The sequence below is a fragment of the Pieris napi genome, chromosome 20 (genome assembly GCF_905475465.1).
Source record: "Pieris napi chromosome 20, ilPieNapi1.2, whole genome shotgun sequence".
In the NCBI taxonomy this organism is placed as follows: Eukaryota; Metazoa; Arthropoda; class Insecta; order Lepidoptera; family Pieridae; genus Pieris; species Pieris napi.
Window position 1 is genome coordinate 7442629 of NC_062253.1, and position 18471 is coordinate 7461099.

The 18471-nt window shown below is 35.0% G+C and overlaps 1 protein-coding gene across 1 annotated transcript in view; it reads left to right on the forward strand.

Annotated features, from left to right (window-relative positions):
* The first annotated feature begins 1045 nt into the window (after positions 1-1045).
* Positions 1046-18471, forward strand: part of LOC125059763 (dynein beta chain, ciliary) — a 56556-nt gene continuing 39130 nt past the window's right edge. Inside the window, exons 1-20 of the mRNA XM_047664311.1 lie at positions 1046-1358; positions 1521-1678; positions 2192-2414; positions 2826-2978; positions 3545-3756; positions 4204-4719; positions 4785-4895; positions 4967-5121; positions 5515-5768; positions 5848-5996; positions 6205-6416; positions 6617-6902; positions 8550-8828; positions 9070-9205; positions 9739-9920; positions 10147-10305; positions 10941-11114; positions 11575-11720; positions 12216-12342; positions 18101-18130. Coding sequence (XP_047520267.1) covers positions 1046-1358; positions 1521-1678; positions 2192-2414; positions 2826-2978; positions 3545-3756; positions 4204-4719; positions 4785-4895; positions 4967-5121; positions 5515-5768; positions 5848-5996; positions 6205-6416; positions 6617-6902; positions 8550-8828; positions 9070-9205; positions 9739-9920; positions 10147-10305; positions 10941-11114; positions 11575-11720; positions 12216-12342; positions 18101-18130 — 3975 coding nt within the window. The remainder of the gene's footprint in view (positions 1359-1520; positions 1679-2191; positions 2415-2825; positions 2979-3544; positions 3757-4203; positions 4720-4784; positions 4896-4966; positions 5122-5514; positions 5769-5847; positions 5997-6204; positions 6417-6616; positions 6903-8549; positions 8829-9069; positions 9206-9738; positions 9921-10146; positions 10306-10940; positions 11115-11574; positions 11721-12215; positions 12343-18100; positions 18131-18471) is intronic.

Here is an 18471-nt window from a genome sequence, read left to right on the forward strand (position 1 = left end):
ATTGCTTTTGTGGCATTTAGAATTACAAAGTAATCCTGATGATCTGCAGGTGCATTTTTTTGTTTTTCAACATTTACCGTGCCGTAAATCCTATGATTTACCAACGGAATGGTGGTAAGAATTTGGTGGTCGAATCGCAAACCTTTTGGGACGTTTACCATTAGGAATTGGTAGATCTTAGGTTTTACTGGAATATCTTAGGATTTACTGCAGTTCGAGCTTCGTTATGATTTTTTAAGAATGAAAGTTAGCTCTGGGTTTTTATTTTTTATACATCTATTTTTCACAAGTGATATTAGTAGTGACCTGCATATCCTGGCAATATGGGAAATATATATCTACCTAGTTCGTCTAAATAAAGTATTTTTTTTATACATGCTGGCAGGCAGGAGGCACACCTGATGTTAAGTGATACCACAGTCACACCACCCGCGAAGTGCGCTTTTAAGAATTGCTACGATCTTTTCTTAAAGTCAAATTGATTCGGAACTTCAGAGGGCAGCTGGTTCCACATAGTGGTGGGGCAACACTGCCTCTAAAAAACGCTCAGTTATGGAACGTCAGACGTTAAGGTGATACGGGTGGAATTTCGTATTCTGATCAAGCCGCTTGGAAAAACAATATTTACAACGCTTCAACATATTTTGAGGATCAGTGAAAGATATTCTAATATTTGAGTCTCATTGTTACTTTTATAACTGAAAATATATTACAGTCAGGCCTGGTATGTAGAATATCCAAAGTAATTTTAAAGCTTCTAAACACTTGTATTGACTAATTGTAAACTTAAAAAAATAAACTGTTTAAAACAATTTTTTTGCTTACTGTAAAGATTGCTCTATTTTTGTGAGGCAGTAAAAGGCTCGTTACAAAGGAGACATAATGACCCGCTATTCGCTTTGCGTGACTTGCCATTTGACTGGCTTCTACATAGCCAATGTGGCTTCAATAAGTATTCGGACGGCGAACCGACAGCTTGGAAAAAGACAAGAACATAATATCGAATATTCTTTTGTTCTAATAGATGTAGGGTAAAACTCTAGTCATGGACCAGCCAGGTCCATCGAGTACAAACCATGACCCGCGATTCGATTTCATTGGGTCTTATGTAGTAAAATCATTAAAATTAAAACCAGAGAAATGGATGCGGGTACTAAGCGTCGAAGAGCACAGATCCACACTAAGAGATTTTGTGGATAAACCTCTCCCACTCTTACTCGTGATTGTACTAACCCATGCGGCGCAATTGGTACCGGTTATCACATTTCCATGTTATTTGAAAAATAAAGCTGTTTATTTTGTTAAGAAAAAACCAGGCGCCATTCCTAAAGAGGGATGTTCGGCGATGGTTATCTTTGGTAAGTACACTATTAGCGAGGATTTTTAGGTGAGTTTTATTAGGTATGGTAACGTAAGTAAAAATATACGGCGTGATTGCAACCAACATATAAATTTGTTTTATTTGTTAAACTTAACTCATAATACAATTAATGGTACTGAATTTTATTTCTGTGTAACAGGTGACTTAGCACCGAGATTAATAGATGAGTTAGCTGCACTCGTTGATGAAGTGTTTGTTCCGTTGTTATCAAACCCATCAAACCATGAAGGCTGGCCTCGAGTCGTTTCTCAGGATATCTTGAAGCAGATCCACAATTTGAAAAGCACCGTTTACGAGGTGATTTTCAATTATCCTTTTATTTTTTAGTCAACGGGTTAAGTGTTAGATTACTAAGATCATTTCTTAATAATTTGATAGAAATGTCATTTCGGTAAACTAACGGCCGCTTTCTATACTCGATCTATAATCTAAAATTATTCCTGGTTTTTTGCGGTCGAGCGATCCATCTGTATTTTAATATGACAATCTCTGCTTTGAAATCCTTGAAAAGGATTGGTCGTAAATTAGCTTCCCTCGTGGGGTTTCGTTTTACGCGTTGCCTTTATTTATGAGGAACTCTATTACTACTTGAAGACATGATTATTTATATAAACCGTATAGATTTATTGTAAAATCAGTATAATTTTATATAACAGCATATTAAATTGCTAGTAAAACCTGTAAAATACTTAACCAACAGAAATGTAGTATGATGATATTAGGTAACACACATAATATCATGGACGTATGATTTTTGGTAACTTATTTGTAAGTAGAGTAAAATCATCATTATTCTGTTATATTGAAAAGGTTAAAGGTAAAGTAAGTGGACAGACAGTCCTACCGATGCCGGTAGGCGTAGAACTTGTCCATGAAGCTGAAAAAGAAATGTTATTGGGAAAAGAAGTTGACCTATACTTAAAAAGCGCAATCGAAGGTGTGGTCATCAAGTGGGCTCAGCAAATAAATGATGTGATGATGGAAGATTCTGCACAAGCTTTTGAAAATGGACAGAACCCGCAACCAAACGTCGGTAAGAGATATAATAATCTATCATTTTAACTTCATAGATTGTCTTTTGTTACGATTATCTAAGATAACCTAACCAACAAATAATAAAATCTTTTTCGTTCTTCAAAAAACTTCAAACATTTCAACTAACAATGGCGGTAATAGAGAGACACCGAAAGACTACGATTTAAGATTATAGATCGTTTTATACTGTTACTGAAAATATTTTATACATTTTTTTTATTTATTTTTTTACTCAGTAAGGGTCTTAATCTGTTATCAAGTTCTTTTAGTTTGAAACATTTAAATACCCAATTTAATATTCGTAGACTGTATTTTGAATGTATACAAATACCTGACTCACAGAATGATGAACATAATTTCTTTGAATAAATTGTTATTAAGTTATAATAAGTTTAAGAATGTTCCTCAGAACTGGCGTTTTGGAGCTCAAGATTAAGCAATCTTAATTACATTTATGATCAATTGCGAATGGAAAGAGTTCGGTGCATGGCCGTTATATTAGAAAAAACCAACTCTGCTTATTATCCATGTTTTAGCCGTTTGTTCAAGAATATAGTGTCAGGTATGTATGACTAATATGTAGTATAAGAACGCTCTTATTATATATTATACATTAGGGATAAGACAAATGGGTAGACTATGTTATTACAAAAAGCGTTAATGAGTTAAGGTGATGGAGAAAAGTAATAAAAAATTTATTTTTGATTTTGTCTCAATACTTAAGTGTTGATAAAATGATTTATATACTTATTATTAAACGTTTCCTCTTTGCTTGAAAACTGACTTTATACAGACTGCATAATACTTGTACGTACCAAAAATTAATCAATGCAATTGTAATAAATTATTTTTAATAAGACTCAATAATAATAATAATATTACTTTTTTAATTATTATTATTAAGTCTTTATTAACAGTCTTCACTTCATGATATTTCATTATGCTGTTAATGAGGAAGTTGTCTGTTAACTAAGAATATAATATTGCGCCGGTGTAACATAAATAATTGTAGTCAATAATTACTGTCCTACCGAGTTTTGACATATGAGTATATAATATACTAGTTTAATTAATATAGAACTTTTAACTATTTTTAGTAATACAGGAGGTTTTAAAAATTGTTTTTAGCTTTAGCAGAAGCTCGAGAAATTGATATGTATCTTCGGACTTTAGAAAAGCACTTTCAAGCGCTTGATGACACAGATTTTACCGAGTGTCAGCCTTTATTTAGACCTTTATTTCACGTAATATGCATGGTTTGGCGTGACTCAAAGTATTACTGCAGTTCCTCCAAGCTCATGGTTCTGATCAAGCAAATATGCAATTTGCTTATATTTCAGGTAAACCAAAAGTCACCTGACCCTAACTTAAAAAAAAGTGTGTGTACTTATGTACACGCGTTAGAAGTTATACTTCTTTGGCGTATGGAAAAAAAATAACTAAAATGCAGTAGTGATTACCGATAAATATTAAAATTAATCAATAAAATTATTATTAGTAAATACTATCACCGTCATATATGAAATTGATTTAATAAAAACCCAAAATAATATTTATTTATTCACACTGTTTAATTGTACTGTTACGAAACACGTGTTCTAAATATAAAAATACTAGAATATACAACTTGAACATAGTTATTATTGATGCCACCTAGAACTAACTTCATTCTGATAATTTTGTGTCACGGTGCGCGCGCATCGTAAAATTTCACTCTCATAAATTTTTCATAACGCGCTTAAAGAAGTATAACTTCAAAAATGTACTTATAAAATATCTTTTTTTAGGCTAAAAAATGTTTGGATCCAAGTACTCTGTTTCACAGTGATATAGACGAAGCGAGGCAACGAATTCAAATGACGATTGACATTCTCAAGAACTTCCGCCAGACGTTTGACTATTTTAAAGAGAATATTCCCAAATATTTTGAAAATCGAGCTATACTGCTTTGGACATTCCATCCAAATGTTGTATTCGAGAGGATGAACAAATTCTTAGAGCGCTTAAATACAATACAGTGGTTCTTCAAAACGGTACTAGAATTTCAAAAGTTGGAGAAGATCGAAATCGGTGGTATGAAGGGCAGAGTTTTAGGTGGTCAAATAAGAGATATCTCTGGAGAATTTGAATCGTACTTCCATAGCTTTGCATCGAAGTCATATGACGTCTTAGACCCTGATGATGAGCGATTTAATGAAGACTTTAAAGAGTTTCAAGATAATATTATCGATTTAGATTTAAAGTTATCAACTGTTTTGGTAGAATCGTTTGATAACTGCACTACTTTGGAAGCAATATTCAAGGTATGGTAGACTTGTTTGATTTATATACAAGAAAATTATATGAATTCTATATATTTGACTTTCAGCTTATTGATATAGTTGGATCTGTATTAGAAAGGCCTTTGATTAAAAATGAATTTACCGCCAAGTATGTTGAAATCATAGTGATGTTGGATAAAGAACTATCTATTTGTGAAGTACGTAAAACAATCCTATAGGTATATTGTTAAAAAGCGGAATTAAATATAAAGCGGTGGTATTTTTTCAGGATTTATTTAGAGAACAAAGCAATCGACAACAGAAGTACGGTCATATGGAGGTAGATACTTACTTTCCGCCCATTGCTGGAGGACTCCTGTATATGACGATGCTAGCTACAAGGATTTCCAAGCCTATAGCTAGCTTTCGCAATTTGCCGCACCCGTAAGTTATCAGGGTGGGGCAAATTGCGAAAGCTGATTATTCGGCTGATATTCATCTAGTGCAGTAGTTAAAATAGACATATTTGATCAGACGACATAAATCCCTAAAACAATAATTTCTTTAACTCAGGATAAAAGGGTGCGGCGATGCTGTCAAGGTTTTTGAAAGGTATGAAAAGTTGATTGAAGATATAAATGAGTTCAAGAGAAAGTATTTTAACGATTGGACATTGACCGTTCCTAAGATTGTGGAAGAAAAGACAAACAATCCAATTATAACGAGACAAGGTCCAGATCTCATTTTGAATTTCAGTCCCGAAGTAATAATCATTTAATTAAAATTCTTTACATTTATAGAAAGATTTTTATTAAAACTTTGTGTTTATTTTTAGTTATTAGATCTCATGAAAGAAGTCCATCATCTGAGATCGAATCCAGAAATGTCTAAAGATTTGCCTCATGAAAGTTTAGAACTGTTTGAGAAGCAAGAAACATTTCGTCAATACAGAATAAACTTGGGAATCACTACAGATTGGTATAATCAAATACACAGAAACAGTCAAAAAGTAGAATTTGATTTAGTTGAAGACGAAATAAAAGCGATTGATCAGAGAATGGCGCAACACGATCTCAATTGGAATTCAAATGGTAATATTTAATAGGATTATTTTGTTATTATCAATTAAATTTTAGACTTGGTCGCCAATTAAAACGTTTACTTTTATAGACTTATGGAATTATTTGCAAGAACTACATAAATTGGTAGGAAGTTTATTCGATCGAATGTCCAGAATTCAAGATAATCTTAAAGAAATAAAGGCTGTATTGAAGACTTGGTCAACACAACCGCTGTTTGAAAGGAAAGAAGGGAAAAAGGCTTGTATCCTATGTATAATTTATTATTAATTTCATTTGAGTTATGTACAAACTATACAATATACATTTTTCAAAATCATAAACTATTATTCTATAAAAAACTACATAACTAAATATCAAGATATTGTTCTGTAAGAACTTATAATTAAATAAATATAATAAATAAGTAAAAATCGTAAGGATTACTGTACAACTATATCACTTTCAGGACACCTTGATGAATTTAGAAGATCGTAAAGAACGAACTACTAAAAGATATAGCGATATACAAACTAGTGCAGCATGTATTAAAACGATCTTAGATGAAAACATGCAGTTATTTAGTATGCAAGAAAGCCAGGATAGCGTAAAATGGCTTGCTTATGTCGCTTTTATTGATGGCTTGATTGAAGAGGCCTTGTTTAAATCGATTGCTTGCAGGTGAGTCATTAACTTTATAGCATAAACTAACTCAACAACTTAAGTGTCTATCTTACAAATGCGTTCATACCAGTTGCGGGTAAAGGCCAATAATTGTTTATTTACCTCTAAAGATGAAGCGTATACAGAAATGTGTCTAACCCATAAGTTAACCTCTCAAGTCACAAATATTTGTGTATAAAGTTTTTCGTATTTTTTAGTATGGGCTACATATCGGAACACATGAATCCTAAGAATAAGTTAGCATCATTATTTGAAGCACAGTTGGAACTTTTAGAACCGGATATGGTGTTTTCTCCATCATTAGATTCCAATGATGAAAAGGGTTTTACCGCTCTTATAGATAACCTTATAGATGATATTTTAAAAATGTCTACATTAATAGAAAGAATCGATAAACAGAAGACTGAGTCATATTATGAACAGATTATAAATCATCACGATGTAATCGAAATGAAAGAAGACATATTTGATGGCATTGAGCGTGTATGTATACTTATATGACACTGTAAATGTAGATATATATATAGTGGTAGGGGAGCCCACGATGCTAAATGGGGATTTACTCGAGCGTCGTAGAGACCTATTGGGATGCAAAGCTTAGATAATAAGAAGAAAAAAATGTTATATGGTATATATCTTTTCATCGGTGGGGGAAGCGGCTATAGATTGTTAAATATGTAAAAAAAAACTGTTGCATGGACATCCTCGAGCGCGTCAGATATTTATAGCATCAATGCCCTACGTATTTTTAATAATGTACGTATGTTAATCTGATCGTTTGCATGATGCGGGTGGTTGTATTTAAGGGTTGAAGTTTGAAGTGCACCAAAAAAAAGCTCTCATTCACTAATCTGACGATTTCGATGGGACGCAAACCCACGGCCATTTTTATTTGAAATACTCAAGCGCGTCAGATTAAGATATATGTGGTTCATCTTTATGTTCTAAACGTACTGTCTCATAATCTGACGGTTATCTAGAGGGATTCGCCTGATCTGACAAAAAAAATTTAGAAAAACGGTTCACCTAAAGGGCCATCCCTGAAACTTCCCGCTAATTCCATTCCTGGGCGCTTAAAATTGATATTTTGAGCTCGCTGAGTTCAAAGAATTAATATTTCTATGCATTTGAGCTCTCCCAGCTCGAAAGTCTGATAGAAGTTTCATAGAACACTATTTTTGGAATTTTCAAACCGCAATAACTTTTGAATGGATCAAGCAATTTTCACGCGGTTGGCGGCATTCGACGCAGTTTTATTATCCTCATAAGTAATTTATTAATTATATATATATGATAATTTTAATTGATCGAACCACAAATTTCGGAGTAATCCCGAAAAAACACTTTTTCGGGTTTCTTTCGTTCACGATATCTCTCGAACTAATCAACCGCTTTTGACCAGCTTGGTGGCGATCGACGTGGTTTTTCAAGCTCAAAGGCGGATTAGTTTTTGAAGTTGATCGATAAAGAAACCACTTTAAAAAAAACATATTTCTTATTTTTTTAAGATTTTTCAAAATTTCTCAAAATCTATCGGTCCGAATCGGTTCAAATTCACAGGAAATGTAATTTTGAGGGAAATATTTAGAACGCCGTTTAGTAGATTTCGATCGGTTTAAGGAAATGTAGGCATCACGCAGCTGCACGCATTTAACTTTATCGACAGATTCGACAGACAGAGCGGAAATCGTCAGATTATATATTTTTCATTATTCTTGAATTATTTCCTCCAAAATAAAAAAAAAATTAGCTACGCTCGAGAATGTCGAGATGACGTTTTTTTTTACAACTTTGTTGCCCTCCCCTTTTTTTCCGTCACTCTCAAATTGTCAGATTAGTGGAATATACACTTTTTAGGATGTAATTAACTCACCCTACCTTAATCTGACGCGCTCGGGAATTTCTGATGGTCAATTTTTTTTTACTAATCTGATCCTGTCTCCTTCACGGGCGGCCTTAGATATGGGCCTCATATTTTGTGGAGGTACTTAACCGGGTACAAGGTATCCCCCTATATATTAATCTGCCGCGCTTTAGTAAATCGCGAAATCCCCTCTTGGGCTCCCCTACCATAGTATTGATATTAATTGTTGAATAAGCTAAGAGACACTTTTTATTTTTTTAATTAAGGTTATCGAAGAAGCAAACGAATTCTGCAAAACATTTGAAAACTATTCTTACTTGTGGTTAGAAGAGCGAGATGCCATAATGGAAATATTCCTAGAATATGGCAGAATACTGACGCCAGAGGAAATAGATAAAATTGGTTCTGAAGACAAAGATGTCCAACCGCCAGTCCCTTGTCCACCTAAAATGGAAGCCTTCAGGGAACAAATTGATCATTATGAAAATTTGTATATGGACATTGAAGATATGGAATCCTATAAAGTTTTTAATTCGTGGTTTCAAGTAAGAATCATCACGTTACCTCTACCATTTAAAATAGAAGTAAAGGATTCCGTAATCGCCTCCGTCACCTTAGGTATTGTGTGCGATTCTTGGCGAAACAATACCTGTTATCTGCTGGTTGGGATATGGCTATAAGAGATCACTGATATTATCTTTGAACATGAATTAACGAACCAAATACAGAAGTGACTCCCTTATCTTCCATGGAATCAATAACGCAATTTTTATTTATTTATTTTAGGTAGATATAAGACCGTTCCGACAAGCATTATTAAACACCGTAAGAAAATGGGGTAACATGTACAAAGAACATTTAGTTGAAAATGTTACTTCGAGCTTGACAGATTTGGGAAATTTTATACGAGAGGCAGACGAAGGTACTTTAATATTGATGTCTTTGAAGCAACAAAATTTAAATAATATATTGTTTTATCGCTTTATACTATCACAGTGATTTTTAGTCCTTAGTTGGCAGTCAATATTATGCCATGAAAAACATACTTAACTTGTAAAAAACCTAGTTTAACAACGCAATTCTTTTCCAGTAAAACGTTTTTAGATACATGTAATACCAAGTTGGCGAATTTATTCAGTCTGTGTTAAGTTATTAAGTAATTAGCTAACTTACAAATCTTTTATGTTTTAAATAAATACATTAACATTAAGAAATACAGGATTCTAATTTTTATAATGTAAAAAAAAATGTTACAACGACCTTCAATATTATAAAAGTAGTAAATTTAATGAATATATTATACATTACATATTCATAAAATTTTCTTATTGTATAAAACTCTATAGTGCATTTAATTTTAAGCAAGTAACCTTATTGCTAATAAGCAATATCTTCTACGTTAATTCCACAATTTGAGTAACGCTTTAAAAACTTATAATTTTCACAATCTTCTAGGACTACTTCAACCTGTACCTGAAGGAGACTACGAGGCTCTGGTTACAGTCATGGGATACTTAATGAATGTCAAAGATCGTGCTGTAACTACAGATGATATGTTTCATCCACTCACTGAAACTATAGAACTACTGAAATTTTATGACATGGATATTCCAGAAGAAGTCAACGTTTTGTTACAAGTACGTTTATATTGAATGTTTGTTTAAAAATCCAGTAGGATTATCTTATATTAATTTCAATAACAGCCTTATGAGTAGAGTCGGAAGTAGTCGTTCGAATCCACCAAATTAGCACGCAAACATGAAACAAGAACATTCAGATTAGTTTCTATCCGGGAATTTATTTCTCTAGAACAAAGGAAAATATTTCGATATCGTGTCAATTTAATTACTGAAATAATTATAGGAACTGCCAGAACAGTGGCAAGCTTCAAAGAAATTGGCGCTCACGGTAAAACAACAGGTGGCGCCATTACAGGCAGCTGAAGTTGCGTGTATACGGAAGAAAATAACAACTTTTGATTCGCATGTTATATATTACCGGGAAGTGTTTAAAAAATATGAGGTATTTAACCTTTTTTTTATACAAATACTTTAAAAATACTGTCTGAAGTCAATCCGTGACAATATTTGGTATAAATAATGCGATATTTCGGAACTATTTTACAATTTTAAATTCAATAACTACAAAATTGTTATAAAAACGCTTCATCCGATAAAGTTTATATTCCCTTGAATATAAGGTATAGATCGACCCTGTAGAAATCCTTTAGTCAGATATAGAACAAAGCTACTGTTTATAATAATTAGTCTAGTCGACAAGTTGAAAATGGTACAAAATAGTGATACTGCTCTTAAAATTATGTGCGATAGCTCATTGGATCCGGAATGACGTCTAGAAAAATGTGCCAAAAGCGTGTATTATTAGCACATAAAAAATTTGCAAAAGGCAAAAAACGAAATGCCATTTTATTTTCATCTTTAATTGTTTATAACTTTTGCAATTTTTTATGTGCTAATATACGCTTTTGGCACATTTTTCTAGACGTCATTCCGGATCCAATGAGCTATCGCACATAATTTTAAGAGCAGTATCACTATTTTGTACCATTTTCAACTTGTCGACTAGACTAAATACCCTGTACCATTATTAGTGATATACGCTTGCAGCTTAGCTTCATGCCAATTTTATTCTTATAGTTTTTCAAATATGAGTGCGATGACCCATACGCCGTAATGTCAAGAGTTGACAAGGAAATGCTATATTTAGAGGAAGAAATGAAGGGTATACAAGAATCGGGATCCCTATTCGAAGTGAATGTACCAGAGTTTAAATTATTAAAACAATGCAGGAAGGAGTTGCGCATGTTAAAAGTAACTATATAATCTTAATACATATAAATTACGGGTCACGTTGTTTGTCCGCGATGGACTCCTAAACTACTTAACCGATTTCAATGAAATTTGCACACCGTGTGCTATTTGATCTAACTTAAAAGATAGGATATATCTGATAGGATATATAGGATAGCTTACATCTTAATTTATACCCGCAATATTATTTTATTGCAAATTATTTGTATATTGACAGTCACAATTCTAACAGATGGCGCTGTGTTGAAAGTTTCACACAAGCTACAATTTAATGGCATAACAACCAAAAAAGCATGGTGGTCCCCATGACTGGTGTTCTCCTACCGTTTCCCTTGAATAGTTTTCTACTATGTAATAATATAACAAAAACCTTAGCCACAGCAACGCTTGGCCGGTCTGCTAGTATATATATATTTATAATCGCACACATAGACACTAACACTAACACATATAATTTCAGCAACTTTGGGATTACGTGTACATTGTAAGGACAAGCATAGAAGACTGGAAAACGACTCCATGGCGGAAAATTGATGTGGAAAACATGGATATTGAATGTAAGAAGTTCGCTAAGGAAATCCGTCTGCTTGATAAGGAAATGAGAAGGTAAGAATCATTTCATATTTTTGTGTATAAATTTCAAAGTATTATACTTATACAAATTAGGGAGGGCAGCGCGGCGAAAACAGTCGCACGTATAAATGTAAATTGTATGCAAAACTCCAGCGTCAGTAGGTAGATAAGTCCTGCACAGTCCATTTCACAAGGAACTCTCTTCTGCGAACTAGTGAACTCTTCCCTGAGGGACTTTCAATTATTCAAAGTTAGAGAGTACTCCTCCCTCAAAGGCCGGCAACGCACCCACTAAGAATGGGCGTCCCGTAGGCTTTGCCACCCTATTATATAAAGTAGATTTTTAGACAAGATTTTTTAAACATACTAATTTTTTTAGCGTGCTTATTGAAATGTCTCATACAATATCTGTTTTATATTTAATATGGAGGAGTGCTTAAAACACATTTTAAAGAGATTTATTCCTGTTACGATGGTTTATTTATGATTTATTCACTTTAGTATTTTATATTTTATTATATTTTACAGTTGGGACACATATATAAATTTGGAAGCAACTGTTAAGAATATGCTTACGTCACTAAGGGCGGTAGGTGAGTTACAAAATCCAGCTATAAGGGAACGCCATTGGGATCAATTAATGAAAACTACAAAGGTATTTATGTATAAAAATACTTTAATATTTGTAAATACGTTGTAAATAAATATACATTGTGTAAATAATTATTCTATACAAACATGATAAATAGTGAATTCATAAAAAAATATATAATTTTTTCCAAAAATCTTCCAGGATTGAAAGCTATTGATTTTCTTTCCTAACTGCTTATATCCAGCTTGGAATGGTACTAACGTTTTGCACAATTGTATGAAAATTCGAATGTTGCATGTATCTTTATAAATATACACAGTGGATACGCACCATTGCAAAAACAAACATTGTGAAACAATTCTTACTCCAATATTTTTTAATTCATATTATTATTATCGCTATTTCTTTTTATATTCTATTTATATAGTTCTTGCCGCGCACCACCACTATGTGGAACCAGCTGCCCACTGAAGTATTTCCGAACCAATTCGATTTAGACTCCTTCAAGAAAAGAGCGTACCAATTCTTAAAAGGCCCCGGCAGCGCACTCGCGAGCCTCCTGGCATTGAGAGTGTCCATGGGCGGCGGTATCACTTAACATCAGGTGAGCCTCCTGCCCGTTTGCCCCCTGTTCTATAAAAAAAATATATATTTAAAATAGAGTAATTTAATTTAATTTTTTTATTTTTTTTTATAAAGTGACCACGATACGTATAACGTTTTATTATTATACAGTTGTAAAGATCCCTAGACCGATTCAAATTTAGGTTGTTTAAATATTAACCTAAACTAAAGGTAAATATTAAATGACAATTTTATTTGAAAAGTGCTGGTCTACTTCTATAAATTTATCTTTATTTTTATAATATCCTATAATGAGTTATCTGACTTGCGATTCTGTAACTCACATTTCGAACTCACACAGCGGTGAACCGGAATCGCAAGGCAGTATAGGTTATGGCGATGATCCACGGGGCATGTTGATAATGTGGGTGCTTTGAATGTGATGCCTGAAATAAATTTTAAAATGAATGTTAAGTTTGATGTACACGAATAAGCCTAAAATAGTCTTACAAATTAATGAAGAGCTAAGAAAATTTTTCACAAAAAAAATCATTTGATTTTAAACGTATTTATTAACGACAATTTTACTTTCGTTTATTTTGATTTATTATGAATTTATGTATACTATAAATCATCTGTATATAACAATTGTACAGCGGGTATCGTAGTATAGCATCTATCGCCTACCTGCTATTACGAACATTAATAAATCAGTCTGTCTTCCGAGCCCGCCTTTTATTGACGTATCATTTGGCGACGAGGTTTAACGATTAAAAAAGTATAAAATGTCGATTGGGAAAATTGAATCATTTAATTTGGGTTCCAAGCAATGGCCAGCGTATATTCGGCGTGTAAAACAATTTATAAAATTAAATAACATTAGCGAAGAATTAAAAGTTAGTATGCTGGTGACCGTGGTCGGAGAAGAAACATATATGCTCATGTGTGATCTTTGTGCACCAGGATTTCCTGAGGATTCGACATTTGATGAGTTGGTCAAATTAGTAACAGAACATTTAGAACCTCAGAGGTCCGAAATCGCGGAACGGCACGTGTTTCGTTTGCGACGGCAAAAAAATGGGGAGTCTTTAACCGACTACTTGCAGGCCCTTAAACACTTGGCCTCTTCATGTAATTTCGGCAAGTGTTCATCGTGCTCAACTTTGGAAGAAAATCTTCGGGATCAATTTGTATCGGGTCTCGCGAATGATGCTATGCGATCTCGAATTTTTGCCGAGAAAAAGATACAGTATAAAGAGGCTGTGGAACTGGCACTGGCATTGGAGGCGGCTGAACGGCACGCAGAGGTCAGTGGGTCCACACGGGCATCGGTGAATGAGGCATCAGGAACAACAGGCGGTCAGGTGAGCGAGGGCTTGCATTACGCGCGTGGCGGTGGCAGCCAACAGCCGCGCACGACCTACATACCGAGCGCCAAGGGCGCTGGTGTTGCTGTGCGTTCAGCAGGTGGAAGCGCGGGGACTTCAGGTTCTGGTGTTTCATGCTGGCGCTGTGGCAAGGCGCACACAGCGGATAAGTGTCGTTTTAAGCAATACAATTGTGATGAGTGTGGCCGACGGGGTCATTTAAAAGTGATGTGCAAACAAGTGCGTGGTAGTGATAGTCGACAGAACTTTGTGTCGGACGAATCTGATGTTGAGTTATATAATTTGAAGTTGAGCAGTCAGGGTAACGAACCTTATTTTATAAAGGTTTTTATAGACAATAATTTAATTCGATGCGAAGTAGACACGGGAAGTCGTATATCAGCAATAAGTGAAGAAATGTATAATAGATTTTTTTGTCATAAAGTAATTATAAGGGATGGCATAATCTTACGTTCTTATTCAGGTACTCAGATCGAGTCTTTGGGTTACATTGAGGTAAATGTACGTTTGGGCGACGTGGAAGTTAAATCATTACGTTTATATATTATAAAAGAAGGTGCTAGACCTTTAATAGGACGAGAATGGTTACGTGCGTTGAATATTAAAGAAATTTATCTTAATGAAATAGCGGAAGATTCTTTTGTGAATAGATTAAGCAAGGAATTTCCAGAAGTTTTTTGTAATAAGTTGGGCACATGTAAGAAAACTATTCAATTACAACTTTGCGATAACGAACCGGTTTATGTGCGAGCGAGACCGGTGCCACTAGCACTTCGCGCGCGAGTTGAGAACGAGCTAGCGCGTCTTGAGGCAGACGGATCCATTTATCGGGTGGAGTACTCTGATTTTGGGACCCCAATCGTACCAGTAGTTAAAAAAAATGGGGAGATACGTATTTGTGGGGACTATAAAATTACTGTGAATCCCAAATTAAAAAGAGATTTTTATCCATTACCACGAATTGATGAATTATTTGCTAATTTAAGAGGGGGGGAGCAGTTTACGAAAATAGATTTAACGCACGCGTACGAGCAGTGTCTTTTATCTGAGGAATCACAGCCGGTCACGGCCATTACTACCCATATGGGTACTTTTGCTTATCGTCGTACTCCTTATGGTTTATCATGTATACCGGAAAAATTTCAAAAATTAATGGAAGAAACGTTGCGTGGAGTGAGCGGCTGTGTCGTTTTTTTAGATGATATTTGTGTGACAGGCTCGAATAGAACTGAACACATAACTAATCTTAAGGCTGTACTCGAACGTTTGCGTAGTATGGGGCTAACTGTCAAATTATCTAAATGTAAATTTTTGCAAGATAGTGTTAAGTATCTTGGTTTTATTATAAATAAAGAGGGTTTGCAACCAGATCCTGATAAGTTACAAGCTATTAATAATGCACCCACGCCAAGTAATGTAACTCAATTAAAAAGTTTTTTAAGCATGTTAAATTATTATGGAAAATTTATTGTTAATTTAAGTACTCTTTTGCAACCGTTACATAATTTATTTAAAAAAAATTCTTCTTGGGACTGGAATTCGAAATGTGAGGAGGCGTTTGTAAAGGCAAAGCGATCACTCTTGAGTAAACGGGTTTTAGCGCACTATGAGGAAGGTCGAGAGTTAGTTTTGTCAGTGGATAGCAGCGCTTATGGGCTGGGTGCTGTGTTAGCGCACCGCTATCCGGGCGGGGTCGAGCGGCCCGTAAGCTGTGTTTCTCGCACGCTTAATGCGGCGGAACGCAGTTACAGTCAATTAGACAAGGAAGCGCTCGCTATTGTCTTTGGTGTTTTTAAACATCATCAATATTTGTTTGGAAGACGTTTTACATTGCGTACGGATCATCAACCGTTGACATATATTTTTGGCAGTAAGGGAGGTATTCCTCTGACTGCAGCAAGTCGGTTACAGAGATGGGCAGCACGTTTGGCTGCATATGATTTTACGATAGAATTTGTACGATCGGTAGATAACGGTCCAGCCGATGCTTTGTCGCGTTTGCCGCTTCCTCAAGAGGGTCGATTTGCAGATTCAGTAGATTATCTTAATTTGGTTGCGGACTCTTCACCTATTTCTTATAAAGATATTGCCAGGGAAACTGAACGAGATAATTTTTTGTGTAAAATCAAACGGTATATTTTTTTTGGTTGGCCAAGTGATCCGAGTTGTGAAGGTGAAAAACCATATTTTGCTAGAAAACATGATTTTGCTGTTGAACAAGGTTGTATAATTTATAAATATAGAATTGTGGTTCCAACGAATTTACAAAAAAATATTTTGGATGAAATTCATGAGGGTCATTTGGGAATAAATAAAATGAAAAGTTTAGCTAGGAGCTATGTGTATTGGGCGACTTTAGATCGCGATATTGAGACTCTTTGTAGGAACTGTGGGGCGTGTCGGTCCGTGTTGGATGCGCCACCTCGAGCCCAAATTCACCCATGGGAGTTTCCTTTGCACCCGTGGCATCGTTTGCATGCTGACTTTGCGGAATATGGGGGTAGGCGGTATCTTATTGTTGTTGATGCAAACACGAAATGGATAGAAGTATTTTCAATGACTAATACCAGCGCGTCTTTTACAATTAGGGTTTTTAGAAATATTTTTGCAAGATTTGGTTTACCATCACAGCTCGTGACTGATAATGGTCCACCATTTTGTTCTTTTGAATTTGAGTCTTATTGTGTAAGTAATTGCATTAAACATACTACTTCGGCTCCATATCGACCTCAGGGCAATGGAGCAGCGGAAAATGTAGTCAAAACCGTTAAAAAAACAATTAAAAGGGCAGTTTTTGAAGGCGAAAATATTGACGCAGCTCTCGATAAATTTCTTTTTAAATATCGCAACTGTGAGCATGCCACAACTGGCATTTCACCGGCCGTGGCGTTGCTAGGGCGTCGTTTACGTAGCCGTTTAGACGCAATACGACCGGACGTGGCCGCCACTGTTCGGGAAAAGCAAGAGCGGCAACTCGCAAAAATACCGCGTGCTCAGCGAGAGTTTGAAATTGGAGAAACAGTACTTGCAAGAGATTATAGGCAAGGAGGGGAGAAATGGGCTTCAGGAAAGGTGTGTAAAAGGACGGGCCCGGTTTCTTATAAAGTTGATTTGGGCAACGGTATTGAGTGGCGTAGACATGCAGACCAAATTATTTCAAATAAAAACAGATTTTCAATGTCACGCACGAATACAGCGGTTGTCTCAGAGCAGGAGGGTAATGATGGGCTAGGGTCTGAGATGGTGGAGGTTACAACTGAAGAGAGTGATCCTAATAAAACAATCAACAAATCTGATGATCAAGCGTCTCAGGTGGAGCCTCAGTCAACACAGACCCTGTCCGAGTCACCGAGTTGCTCTCAGGAACTATCGGCTCGAGCATTGCGTGCTTTAAAGCGAGCTAAAAATAATAGTTGATAAGTTAAGTAAGTTTGTCATGATTAAAGATTTTATTTTGGTTTAGTTTATTAAGTACTAGGTTATGTAAATTTTGTAATATTTCTTGTATTCCTATTGTAGTGGTTTAAAATGTATTTCGTGGTTTGTAGGGGAAAGATGTAGCATCTATCGCCTACCTGCTATTACGAACATTAATAAATCAGTCTGTCTTCCGAGCCCGCCTTTTATTGACGTATCAGTACCCACCTGTGCTGCGTTTTAATCAGTATTTTTTCATATTAAATACTATTATAGACAAGTTGGTACATCAGACTTAGCACAAATTTCAACCACGCATCAAGTTTGTGAATTTATATTTCGGGCTGTATTTCGACGATGCTTTCTCATTCAGAAATCTTGTATGGTAATTCTGTAAATATTTTGCATCTTGGTGTGATTGTTCTGAGAATGTAAATATGTTTACTCCACAGAGCTTAGCTGCATTGCCACCTGAACTCACAGTAAGTATGAAAATTTGTGTAAATAATACATAATCTAAACACGCTTATGTGAATGCACAATATGAATGTTTTATATACAGTTTTATTTACTTAAGTCAAAAGGAAAAGGAAGAGTTTGATGCTTTTACAAACAAAAATCTCGAGGGCATTCGCAGTTAAAACTTATGACCGACACGATAATTGACTTGTTAATTGTAAACTAATTGAATCGCTTACTTAGCGATTATTGGTGTTGGTACTGGTTACACAGGCTGGCAATTCCAGCCCCCTTAATCTGAGTATCGCCCAATATACTACGTTTAAAGTATAAGGTATGGGTGGCGCGTAAATGTTATTCAAAC